At 27.6% G+C, this 13,614-nt stretch overlaps 2 protein-coding genes across 4 annotated transcripts in view; one reads left to right on the forward strand and one right to left on the reverse strand.

The window, feature by feature from the left end:
* Window positions 1–456: 456 nt before the first annotated feature.
* Window positions 457–13,614, reverse strand: part of LOC136075135 (uncharacterized) — a 14,953-nt gene continuing 1,795 nt past the window's right edge. For 2 of the 3 annotated variants that reach the window (XM_065787469.1, XM_065787470.1), the window contains exons 3-4: window positions 13,410–13,614; window positions 6,417–6,865 (exon numbers count right to left, since the gene is read on the reverse strand). The exon at window positions 13,410–13,614 is cut by the window's right edge and continues 111 nt beyond it. In XM_065787469.1, coding sequence (XP_065643541.1) covers window positions 6,766–6,865; window positions 13,410–13,614 — 305 coding nt within the window. In that variant the 3' untranslated portion in view covers window positions 6,417–6,765. Of the gene's footprint in view, window positions 788–6,416; window positions 6,866–13,409 lie in introns of those variants that run through there. The other variant, XM_065787471.1, reaches the window with a different exon arrangement.
* LOC100200342 (mitochondrial fission 1 protein) overlaps window positions 2,825–13,614 on the forward strand; it is a 12,568-nt gene continuing 1,778 nt past the window's right edge. Inside the window, exons 1-3 of the mRNA XM_065787472.1 lie at window positions 2,825–4,759; window positions 4,843–4,975; window positions 9,350–9,420. Coding sequence (XP_065643544.1) covers window positions 4,712–4,759; window positions 4,843–4,975; window positions 9,350–9,420 — 252 coding nt within the window. The 5' untranslated portion in view covers window positions 2,825–4,711. The remainder of the gene's footprint in view (window positions 4,760–4,842; window positions 4,976–9,349; window positions 9,421–13,614) is intronic.

Consider the following 13,614-nt stretch of genomic DNA (forward strand, 5'->3'; position numbering starts at 1 on the left):
TAGTTGATTATGCAAACAGTATGCACATTTCCGATTCTAGAGAGCTGTTCATGGGCAGCTGGCTAATAATTTTTTTTAGAAGAAACAGTTGTCTTCTGGGATAATTCTTCTTCTTCCACTTTTCTAGATTATTTGCGTCGTTCTTGTAACAACTAACTAACTACTACACACTTTTTCAGGAACGAAAATTCAAGTTTTAAATACATTCACTACAAGAAATTTTGGAAAAGTGTGCAGGTCCATTTTTTTAAAGTTAAATATTCGATAATAATATTTGAAATTCGAGTAAATCGGATGCTGTGTAAAATTTTTTAAAATAACTTATTTTATTTTGCTGTTTATATAAGTTACAATTCCCTTTCAGAAAAAATAAAATTTAATTACAAATACATAAATAAAAAACAGACTGGAGCTCAAAAAAGAGATATATGGCAAAATACTAATCTTTTCACAGAGCCTCTACAGATCTTAAAAATAATAGTAAAATATAGTAAAGAATTCAATTAGAAAATTTAGCTAAAAAATATTCAACTAATACACCAATAAAATTACAAAAAAATACACGTTTTTTAGTGAAATTTTTATAATCAAGTTTATAAATTTGAAAATTGTTTTAAAAAAGCATTTTTTTTTTAAAGTAATAAATCTCTCAAGTTTTTAAAGGATTCTTTTACGTCAATTATTGTTACGTCATTACTTTTGTAGAGCAACGAAAAGTAGATGTTTATCGTGTTAGTGTGTCTTTTGAGCTTGTGATAGACATATTTCTAGCTTTTACTTCTCTCAACTAGAATGTAAAATATTCACAAAATACAAAAATCATTTTGAGCAAATTAAGTTATTATTATTTTAACACACATACAAACACATAAATACATACATACACACACCACACACACACCACACACACACCACACACACACCACATATAAAAACACCCCCTCCCCCCCTTTCTCCCCCCACACACACAGACAAGAGAGAGATAGACAAAAATTGCCCACTTAGCAGTAAAAAATTCGGTAGACATTTAAACCATTTTAAAGTATAGCATTTTTTTTTTTTATTTTTTTTTTTATTTTTTTGCTATATAAATTTATTAAAGTCGTAAAGCATAATATAAATACAAATAGCAGGGGCAAGAAAAAGACATAATTGGTCTTATCACCAAGCCCCTTAGTCTATACCGTAAATATAAGACAACAAAAATCAAAAAACGTAACACTATATAATATAAAACGTTTTTCTAAAGACTTAATAGAATAAAAATCAGCGGTCCTGAAGTCCTACTTTAACTTTTTGTTTTTGTGTTGGTTAATAAAAATCAAAAAAAAAGAAAAAAAGGAATTTGTACAAAGAAACTATATTACTAAAAAGCAAGCAAGCAAATACGCATAATCCTGAAGCTTTCCCTTTACACCATAGTTTTTTAATTTATTGATTTATAAAGTCAAAAGTGCCTTAGCAAGGTTGTGGCAAGTGAGACTCAAGTCTTAAAAACACTTATTTAAACATAACGTTGGAATTTATGACTTCGAAATTGTTAGTTCTTCATTTTTTTTTGCTAAGTTTATTTTTAAATAGTTCAAATTTAGCAAAATATTTCTATACCTTTTGCCTTTCATTAATCAATAACGTCATAAAATTAAAAAAAAATTGTAAAATATTGTAAATATTCAATTAAGTCTTTTTAAATACAACTTTACAGTTTTTAGTAATTTGTAGGCAAATTTAATAGTCATTGAAAAATACCCCTTTCCCAGGTAGTCAGTAAAATGCGAACCACGAACTGTGAACCAGTAAAATGCGAACTTTTTTGCAACATTTTAATGACTACTACAGTTACGATATTAAAAAAAATGTTTGCTCATTAATTTTTTTATTTAAATTAAATCTAATGGAACTTGATATACTTTTTTAAATTAGGTTGTATTTCTTTTAAATTAAATATAGTTTATGCTTCTGCTTGAAATATATAAAAAAATAGACAAGAAAACCGCAAACGAAAAATAAAAAACATTACATCATTAGCAACCAATAGAACCACGGTTCGAAAAAAAGTTCGCATTTTAACAGTTTGTGTTTCGCATTTTATCGACTACTCCTTCCCCTTAGGGATGGAGGTGCAAAATATATTTAACTTTAAACAAAGCTTGCTATTGCAATAAACTTCAATATGCTTAGCAAATAACAAGATAAAACAATTTTAGAAAAACAAATTATTATAGTTGCTACTTATAGTTACAATAAAAAAACTCATTAAAATACCAAAAAAATTGTTACAAAGGGGCTTTCCAAATATTTTATTATTATATAATATTATAGTTTACTTCACAATATTTTACCACAAAATTTTCTATAACAACTGCCTAAATAAGACATAAAATTTTACCCATTAATTATAAAATAACTAATCTTTTTTTTTAATTTCCGGAAAATTTCCCGCGTTGAAAATTCCGGGAAATTTTCATCCCTCGATATTTGAGATAAAGTGGTTGCTATGGCGCCAGAACTATACTACTGCTACTTAAAAAAAAATGTAAACTTTGTGAAAATTATTTTTTAACTTTTTGCAAATGAATCTTTTTTTTACTTTTTTTAACTTTCTATTTTAATATGCGCATTGCGCATATTAAAATAGATAGTTTTAAGAATTCAAAACAATTCTTTTGAATTTGTAAAGTTATCTATTTTAATAGGTTTTTAACAAAAATTTGAAAAATATAAAAACGCTCAAGTGCTTTTGAATTTTTCAAATTTTTGTTAAAAATCTTAATTAGCGCTCAATTAACGTCACTATTCTGTAAATTATCGTAGAAAAAAAATATTTTGGTAAATATGTTCTCTCGAGGAAATGAAATAAATAATGTAAATAAGCATTTTACCGTTTTCGACAGAAATGAAAGAACTTAAAATTTTATATTAACTCTTTCGTATTGGAATTTATTTTATGGATTTTAAAAAAGCAAAACTGTATTATGTTAACACTCATATATTTTTATATAATGTTTGAAAATTATATATCAATTGGAAGCAGATAAAATTTGGTTTCTAAAAATTAGAGTAAAAATTAGTCTGATGACGTCAGCAATATTTCATATTGGTAGATAACTCATCTACCATATCTAAGCTTCGTAATTTTTAAATAAATTCTTAAAAACCTTTCAAAGAAAAAGTTATATTGTTTTAGAAGTAAATATAAACTTGTTACAAAGTGCAAAAAAAATTTTATCTTCATCTGGGTCACTTTTCTTACATAAATAAGCAGATATAAATAATCCATGTTTTTCGTTCAAACTTTTTTAAAAACACAATTTAGTTTAAGTTATTTTGTAAAAATTAAATAATTTCTTAAATAAAAACTAATTAATTTGATGGGCTACTTTCCCAATTTAGATATGTTGAGTTGATAAATCCACAATTTGTTTCCTTGATTCAGAAAATGTTAGTTTAACTGACAGAGTGCAATAATTCATCAATATCTATCCCAGTTTAAATCAAGAATTTAGATATCTATATACTAGTTAACTCTGCCATTACTTAAACTTATTTCAAATCTTGTTCATATGCTCATAAAAAAATTTGAGCATAAAAAAAAACAATTATTTTTTCACTAAAAGTTATCATGCTCTCACCATTATAAATCTCTTTTTGATTTATATAAGTATCTAAATTTAAGGCAAAATCAGCTAGCTTAACATGTACCTTAAAAAGTTTGTTGAAACCTTTTTCACCACTTGGTATTGCAACAATCTCATCACAAAAATAAAGGCAGCTGAAATTAGTTAAAATATTTACAGGATATTACATTACTAAAAGATGAAACAGCAAAAAGCAATTTTTCTTCAGTAACTGGTATGGAGAGGTTTTATTATGCTATATCACTAAACAAATTGCTATAAATACTTTGATATCGTTTGCCCTAATATTAATTTCATTCTACGTTTAATAAAAGAAGACTGTAAACTTCTAGAATGATAGCTATTTGTTTCAGTGACATGTTTTTGTAACAAATATTTATCAAAAAGACGGATTTAATGGTTTCAAACAGTTTTACTAACAGTATCACTTTTATCAGCAAATTGTAGTCATTAGTTATTTACATTTGTATCTATTTTTCTTGATTATTCATTTGTCATATTTTGAACTGACATAATCTTCAGGTGATGATGAAATTATTTCTGATAATAATGTTCAATTAGCTGATGATGGAGCTATTGTTGAGGAATTAACAGTTTCATTCTCCTGAAACTTGTTAACATCATGCTCCAAGGATTTACAGGACAAATCTCTAACATCATCCTCTTCATCGATGGTTTAAAGAGCTTTACTACTTTATTGAAGCCATTTTGCAGTAAGAAATGTTAAACAAAAGCATAAATTTTTTTCAGCTATTTTTAGTGTTTCTTAAATGAAAAATATTTGTAAGGTAATATTTCTTAATAACTATACCTAAATAACTAAATCATAATAAATGTCTTTAAGCACAATAAGTTTTTGAGAGATATTTTATTGCATTTCAATTCAGCGTGAAAGGGTTAAAATATTATTATAAACTAAAAATATCCCTTTAATTATTATAAAAGCTAAGATTTAGTTATAAATTAGTTATAGCAACAAAAAAATGGTTTATAAGAAAATTTTGCTGTAGCACACAGTTTTTATATACGATTATATTTGGTATTATGGTTTTTGTTTTGTATTTAGAAATATTATGGCTGACTTTCACACTCACGACTATATAAAGGAAGAAGATTTTTCGGTAATTTACTTCATTCATATATATTATTGTTTTATGCTTTATTTTTGAACATCTACATTGCATACTTAACTTTATTTTTAAAGAGATTTCAAAATAGTTATAATGCTGAATTACGCTCAGGAAAAGTTAGTCCGGAAACACAATTTCAATATGGTTGGTGTTTAATAAAAAGTCAATATAAAGATGATATTTGGAAAGGAATCAAACTACTTGAAGGTTTGTACTATCTTATCAGTGTTTATATACTATTTATACTTTTTTTAGTAAAATAAATTGTTTTTGTTTTTTTTAATGTTTAAATGTTTCTTGCTATATACTAGGATATACAAGGTTTTTTTATTTCAAATTTTGGTTTTAAAAATAATAAAAAGCAGAACTTAAAGATATAAAATATTTTGTATAAATTAAAACTTATTTTGAAAAGTATGGAAAAATTTGATCAGGTAGTATCTATAATGGAAAGTAATTTATTATTAGCAAAAAAAAAAAAAAGGATTTTCCTTCATATTGATAAAAAAGATTTTCAATTTTTCTGTAAATCACACATAAATTTTTGAAAAAATGAAAGCAATATTCATAACTTATTGTTATTTTTTTATTGTGCCCTAGATGTTTTTACATGGAATTGCTCTTATGTTGTGAGGGCATTTTAATGCATGTTATGCCTTCTTGTTATGATGGCAATTTAATGCTTATTTAAACCTTTTAGCTGGTGTTTTTTTTTTCAAAATTTTTTAATAGTTAAATTTTTTCATCTTGTATCATTTTGTCTGAATCTGTGTGTGTAATCTAGGCTTTTTTTATTCAACCACACTTTTTTTAAATGACGTCTTTGAAGGTGAAGACTTCCCCAGTTTTTGCTTGAAATTGTTTTTTGTCTAGAAAAAATTCTGAGCTAATTTTTGCTGTCATATACTAAAAATCAGAAAAATTTTAAAACATTCTGAAATATAAGCAATAAATACAGAGAATGAAGACTAGCAGAAATCTAATTAAGCAAATCTAATTAAGAAAATCTAATTGAATTAGATTTCTAGTTTTTTCAGAAAATTGATTAGATTTCTGCTAGTAGTAGTTTTATTTTTTCATTTCAATCTCCCAAAAAGACTGCAAGCTACTCAACATAACACTCAACACATTTAACAACTCAACACAAGTTCAACTAAAAGTAAAAAAAAATAACTAAAGAAGAAGAAAACAAAAACTTTTTTTTTTGATTCAGTAAAAAGATATGGAAGAGTTACAAAACACAGGTGTTTGCTAAAAAAAGGATACATTAGATGAAATAACTAGCTAAATGAATAAACTTTTTTTGAACATGAAAGAGTATTTACAGTAAAAGGGCTTAATGAGTCAGGCGACAAAATGTTTTGGTTAATAAAACTTGTAATGATAGTTCGTTTAAGCAGTAACCATGCATTGTAAAAAATAGTTCAGCCTTATCCTAGAGAGGCAAAAAGATCAGCTTGGTTAGAATTACCTTTGTTAATGACGCCATTAAAGATATTTTTCTGACATAAAATGCAAGGTAAATTGAGAATATTGGAGCTTAGAGTCAGTTAACACTTTTTTAATTTTTTTGCAAAAGTAATACTCCAAACAAAACTTTTTTTCTTTCAAAAAATATATTTATTAATCTAAATCCCACTCATTATTACATTTTACAACATTTTACATAAATTTATAAAAAAAAACTACCCACAAAAATCGACATTACAAAACTTCTTAATACATAATTACAATTAAAATAATTAAGAACTAATAATTAAAAGAAACCACATAATTGCCATAAAATGTTCTTAAACCAAATGTTCTACACCAAATTTACAGCAAAAAACTTCAACTTCATCTCTTGAATAAAATGTCCACATTTGCCTTGTTAATCTATTTTTCTTTAACTAAACAGGTTAATCTATTGTTTGATGTTGATATTATTCTGGCTTCCATCATTAAAGTTATTTCACTTTTAAATTCATCTACTGCTTGTTGTCCAGGCAACATTTCTGTCATAGTCTTTTAAAATTTCTTGCAATAACTAGAGCAATGATGTCTGAAGAAGATAATGTCAGAAAAAGAAGTGCAAGATAATAGCATGGTTTGAATCGCCTAAAGGAGAACAAGAAGGAACTGAATTCAAATTAGCCTCAAAAAGAGCAAAAAGACTGATGAATTTTGCAAGGGGTAAAATTCAACTTATAAAAAGTTATTTTTTTAAGTAATGAAGACCACAAATACTTGTAAAAAATACATTGAAATAGGTGGTGGTGATTTTTTTATGTTTATTATTTTTTATCTTGTTTTCATGTACTTTTATCTTGTTTTAATCTTTACTTTTATCTTGTTTTAATCTAGTTTTAAATTATTAAAGAACTAATTCAATCATAGGAGGGTTCAGGGGGTTGTTAAAGCAAAAAATGTTAAAGCGAAAAAGTTATATTAGGTTATATTAGCATTGAATAACTATTAAATTTTTTAAAAATAAAAACAAATATTTTAATACAATTAAAGTAGTAAAATTAATGATATTAAATTGTTGATAAAATAATAGTTTAAATTATTAGTAAAAAGTTAATTTAATGCAACATTTTAAAAACAAAGATAAAAACTAGGCTGTTTTGTTGAAAAAAAAAGAATAAAGAAAAAAGTTGCTACAAAAGGTTAATGGAAACCTTACTACGAACCAGTCTCAGAACAATTAAACTAAGGTTTCCATTTTATAAACATATACTATTTTATACCTGTATGAAATAAGAATTTTATACAGGTATAAAAAGGTATAACTAAGAATTTTATTAATTTAGAATTTTATTAGATTACCGAGCTATTACTCAAGAGACACAAGCAACAGTTCTTGAGTAGAATCAAGAAAATCCATTGTTCATCTTCCTAATCAGGAAACAATATAACACAGGTTTACATCTACAAAAGCATAATATATGAAGAAGGGGTCCGAGGCTGGTCAACAGAATTTTTCTGCAACCCTTAAACACTTTGCCTAGGAGGCGTTTAAAAAGATAGCAGCTGGATGCAGTTAGCATCTGTCTCAGATGAGTATTTTTATCAAGGTATCATCTCTAGCCTTTACTCAACCAAGCACCCCAAGGCAGGGATATTAAGTCTGATTTAACTTCTCCTAGCATTTGCTTAGACAAGCGAATCCTTTAGAGCAGCAGGATATGGGGCAGGTTGTTATGGTTTAAATTTTTAAAAGTAGCAGGGCAATCATGGTGATCCTGAACTTAACCTGCTGTTGATCCTGAACTTGAATGTTTATAATTTTCTTTATAAATTGCCTATTGGTTTATAAATTGCAGTCTTAAAATTGCCATTTGAATGCTTGAGATATTTTCATGTTCCACAATCAATGATTAGCAATAACCAACTTTAGGTAGATAATTGTTTTTTATCTACAAAAAACAATCAAGTTATTTTACTTATTACTTTATAATTCTAAAAAATTGTATAAAAAAAATGAGGCAATCATAAAAAAGAGAAAATTTAATAATATCAAATGTTTAAAGAAATTTACGCACACTGTTTAAGAATGACAGATATATTTTTTTGAACCAAAAGTAAAAAGTCAACAAAACAGTAACATGCCTCAAAAGATAAAGAAAATAAGAATAACTAGATGATATATTAGAGAGATTTATTTACATTATTAATTACAATTGGAATATATTATAATAATTAGTTAAACTCTATTAGAATAATAATTAGTTAAATCCTATTAGAAATAAGTTAAATTATAAAGAACAAAAAATTAAATATCTAGAAGGAAGAATAAGGAAGAATAATAAAACTAGAAGTAGAAAACACTGCTAATAACAGCATTCTATGTTTAATAAATGGTCATGAAATGTTGTTGTCATCAGAATCAGTTAAAAGACCATTTAAAAGAGTTAATATTATTAATGCTGTATCAAATGAAACAACTGAGAGGGCTAGAGAAAGAACTGAGAACTAGAAGGTATAACAATGTTATTATAATTGGTCCATGAAAAGTGAAAATGAAAGAAAAGAACACAATAAAAAGGGAACTAAAAGTTATAAAAGATTATAATTATAAATTAAAGATTTATGAAAATTATAAATTTAGAGAATGTGCAAGTTATAAAAGTTTCGAGATTATGATTAAAGAATTTGTCACCAAATTTTTTTGTTCTGTATGAACTTGATAATTATTATGTTAGAAATCAAGTTTTAAAAGCAAAATTTTGAAACAGTGAAAAGATACCAAATATTTACTTTAATACCCACTTGACTAAAGCAGAAAGAATTTTAACAAAGCAATCAAAGTCTGAAGTAAAAAATTTAAATGGGCATTTAGACATGAACGTTTTATTATGGTATACGAAGTAGTAAAGTAGTAAAACTTAATAAAAAGATGGTAGCAATATAAGTATTAAGATGGCAGCAATTCACAGCTTGAATTGCTAAGTTAATTTTTAAACTTTTAAACTAAGTTAGATTTTAGAATTTAAGTTTTAAGTATTTTAAGTTCACAGATAAGAATAGTATTTGTTTCCATTTAATTGATCTGAACTTTAGTTTACAATTCTTCAAACTATATGTCTATTTTTCATTTAGCTCTTTGCGCTACAAATATGGATTCCAGAGATTTTCTTTATTTTATTGCTTTGGGTTATTACAAATTATCAGTAAGATTTCTATTTTATTTTTATATAATTTAATCAATTTAAAATTTTTCAGAAATTGCTGCCCCAGTCCTAACTCTCTAATAGTACTCTTTTGTGGCAGGAGGCTATAGGATGTACTGAAACCCTCCGGCAGCTATTTCAGTATGATGTCACGCATATTATCATAACTTATTTACTTCCTATATGTATGTTTGTGTTCTGTCTGAACCTCTTGCGCGGTTTTCACTAACCTGTAAGTTACTAAATGTACATTTGTGTTATGTCTAAATCTCTTGTGCAGTGTTTAGTCACCCGTAAGTTACTATATGTATGTTTGTGTTCTGCCTAAATCTCTGATGTAGTGTGAGTTCAGTTACCAACTAATGACTTATGCTCACCTTAATTTCTAAGATTCTTTTAGATGTAATGTTTTTCTTAATGCATTTCTAAAATATCCTGTTCAATATTTCAAAATACTGCTTACAGAAGGTAACTTCTTTTAACTACTCCAGATCAGTTTAGGTTCATGATCATCATGATCACCCTGGAAGAGATAAATGTGTCTCAATAAACCTACTCATCTTGGGCAGATGTTAGCTGCATCCACCTCTATTGTCTTGTAGAAGGCCTCCTAGGGAAAGTCTTTAGAAGTAAGCAGAATAATTCTGTTGACCAGCCTTGCACCCTTTGTTTATCCATCAGACTGGCATAGATGTACACCTGTGTTATATTGTTTCCTGCTTAGGATGATAAATGCTGGATTTTCTTGACTCTACTCTTAAATTTTTGCTTGTGCCTCTTTGATAGTAACTATGCAACTCTTCCTATTATCTCCTAATAAGGGTAAAGCTCTAAAACTCAGTTTAATGATTCCAAGGCCAGCTGGTAGTAAGGTTTCTGGAACTCTGTGACAGCTCTCAGAGATGCTGATTCTATCAACAGCTGTAAAATATCAGAGTGCCATGTTGTGCATGGATGGTAACTCTGTTAGTGCTTTTGGTGTGCATTGTCGAGGTCATATAAGGAGCCCTAAGTTTTGATTTTAGGTTGTTTGGCAGAACTGAGACAACTGTGTTGCTCATTGCTTGGGGTGTCGTGCTCTATGAATGAGTCAAGTTTTCTTTAAAACTTAAACTATGCCCGATGTAATCAAAAATATCAAACATAAAAAGCCATCACCATTAACTGCTTTCAATATATTTTTCACAAACATTCGTGGTCTTTGAAGTAACTTTCCATCATTTGAATTTTACATCTTGCAAAAATCACCAGACTTGCTTACTGTGAGACTAGTCTAAATTTGGCAGTACCTTCTTCAGATCTTTTACAAATCAATCCTTTGATTTGTAAAAACTCTAATAGTCACATGCTTGGCTTGGGAATATACATAGACATAAATTCACCTATTTGTCAAGAAATGAGGTTTAAATTCTCTGACGATTTTTTTATGCGCCTCCACTTAGCACTACTTCATTCTATCACCTTTCTTTTTGTTCTTTATCATTCTCCTTTTTCTCAAGACTGCACTCTTTTAGATTTAATTTCTGATCAAATTGACTATGCCCTTTCTTTTAACCCCTCTGCTAATATTGTTAATATTGGTGACTTTAATGCTCATCACACTAAATTGGCTCTAGTACCACTGACCCCGCTGGCACTAAAGCACATAACTACTGTATTTTCTCAATCTCTTACTTAGATAGTTAACTTTGTGATTTGTTTTCCAGACAACCTTAATCTTCACTTCTTGATTTGTGTCTTGTGACTCTGACCCTATCTTGTGCTCAGTTCTGACTAAATCTTGTACATCTTCTTCGGACTCACCCTATCATCCTATGGGATTCTTTTTGTGATTTTCTTTATGACGGTCCTTGGGCTGATGATTTTCATCTCTCATTTATTATTTAAACAGATTAACCCTGTTATCAGATTAGACATCCAAATCATTCTGGTTTCCATTTCTAAAGTTATTTCTTAATTAAACTCTTCTACGGGTTGTAGTCCCAAAAACATTCCTTTCATAGTCTTACAAAAGTGTTCTCCAGGACACTCTTAAGTTCCTTCTAAACTATTTGATAAGTGCTCAACTAAATCTTGTTTTCTTTACTGCCGGAAAGTGGTAGCTGCAATTCCAATTTTTAGGCTCTAAAGAATATTTTGTCCCCTTCAACTATTCTTCAATCAGTTGTCTTTTTATAATTAGTTGAGTCTTCATTCAACTAATTATCTTAATATATCTTAATTATCTAATTTAAATAAAATTTAATTATTGTTTAATTAATTTAATTTTCAAATAATCTTTCTAAGCAATGCTAGGGCTATTGCTTTTGACATATCTAAAGCTTTTGATAAAGTTTGACATGGTGGTTTTTTTCCAAAGGCTTGATTTATATGGTGTATTTGGAAAATATTTTGAGATTTTATCAAATCATCTCTTTCTAATTGCAGTAATCAAGTCATCCTCAAAAGCCAACACTCTTCTTCATTTCTAGTAACTTCAATTCATTTATATATATATATATATATATATATATATATATACATACATAAGGGTGATCCTGCCGCCAGACAATTTTTAAATTTTCGAGTAAACAAGCCTGACTTTTTTTGGTGAGGAGGTTACTTGTAACTAAGAGCTAGGAAAAGTTTGAGAGTAATTGGACAATGTTTAGTGGTAGCAGATTTCAATCAAAGTACTTTATTGAGGCACAAAAATTGAAAATTTTCAATTTTTATACAATTTAAAGCATACAAATCTCTTGGACAACCTAATATATCTTTTTTACTTTATTTTGATTTAAAGTTTAAGTCAGAAGCTTTTTGGTATAAAGAGAGTTGAATAAATGAGTTTAAGAATTAGGTGTGCTATTTAGGAAGGAAAGTAGAGTAGGGGCGGTTATTTATTTTACACAAATGAAAAGAGCACAAACATATTTTCAGTTAGTCTCTTTGTTTTTGGTGAAATGCTGTCTAATAGCAAAATGGTGGACTAATCTGATATATGTTAAAACCCATTCTGAAATTTATGACAAATTGAGATTAAAATATATTTAAATGTTTATTAAGTCAAAAATTTTTAACATTAAACTTTAAAAATAAAAAAAGCTCAAATGTTAACAAAAAACTTAATGTTATATTAAAATTTAAATGTGTAACAACCTAAAAGAGTAACTCTATTAAATGAAAATTTGAAAAAATAAACAGTCCAATCAGAATTTAATGTACCATCTGATTGGTTCTAAGTGCCATTTTCTTTGGTTGGGCAACATATTTCTGTTGTTTTCTACAACTTCTATAATATTCTGGAACTTATTTTCTTTTTTAGTAGTTTCTACAAAATCACTACAAAGCTTTACTCTGGGTTCAGCAGAATCGATTACAACAGACAAACTAGAAACCACATTTTTGGAAGCTAAAAAATCTTCATTTTTATGCCATTTTGTAACCGGTTCCCTGAGAAAACTACTATTTATATTTAATATGGTGAAAAATACTTCACCGATAAAATCAGTCAAATCATTCACAGCCATTTTAGGAACCATTGGAAATTTAGGTTTACCAAACCCTGACCCTTTTCTTTTTGAAGTTATTTCATTCAATGTTACATAATTATTTAGTGATAGTATTTTATTTACAATCTTTTGCCTCTGCTTGTCCTCTAAGTTGTTATTAAATAGAGACAGTGGAGCTAACTCCTAAGTGAGATACCACATGTGATTGCTGAAAGCTTTCAAAGCAGCATTAGCAATAATAAAATCAATAACTTTATACTCTAATAATGAATTAATAAGATTTAAATTGTTACTAGTAGCTGCTGAAGATATAGGTACACTGAGCCACCATGGAATATAACAAAATACAACAAACTTGCATTGTTTGGTTTTTAGATTTTCTTAAATCTAAAAACCAAACAATGCATTCATTATATTGTTGCTTATAACACTGATGTTAGTTTAATTTTAAGTACTTAATAATAATAATAAAAAGTTATAATAAACATGTTAGATTACCTTAAAAATAGATTGATATTAGGTCCTTTTGAAATCTCGATCTTTAAACTGTTCCATTCATGAGTTAGTATAATCTCTCCTATGTGATGTCGGCAAGCAAGCCATAGAAGTGGCCTGTTTAATAAATTTTGGATTGAAACACAGCCTGCAGTTTTAGCCCCAGTATTTGATGCTGTTGTGTCAAAAACCATGCCTACCACACAAT

The sequence above is a fragment of the Hydra vulgaris genome, chromosome 01 (genome assembly GCF_038396675.1).
Source record: "Hydra vulgaris chromosome 01, alternate assembly HydraT2T_AEP".
NCBI classification, from domain to species: domain Eukaryota; kingdom Metazoa; phylum Cnidaria; class Hydrozoa; order Anthoathecata; family Hydridae; genus Hydra; species Hydra vulgaris.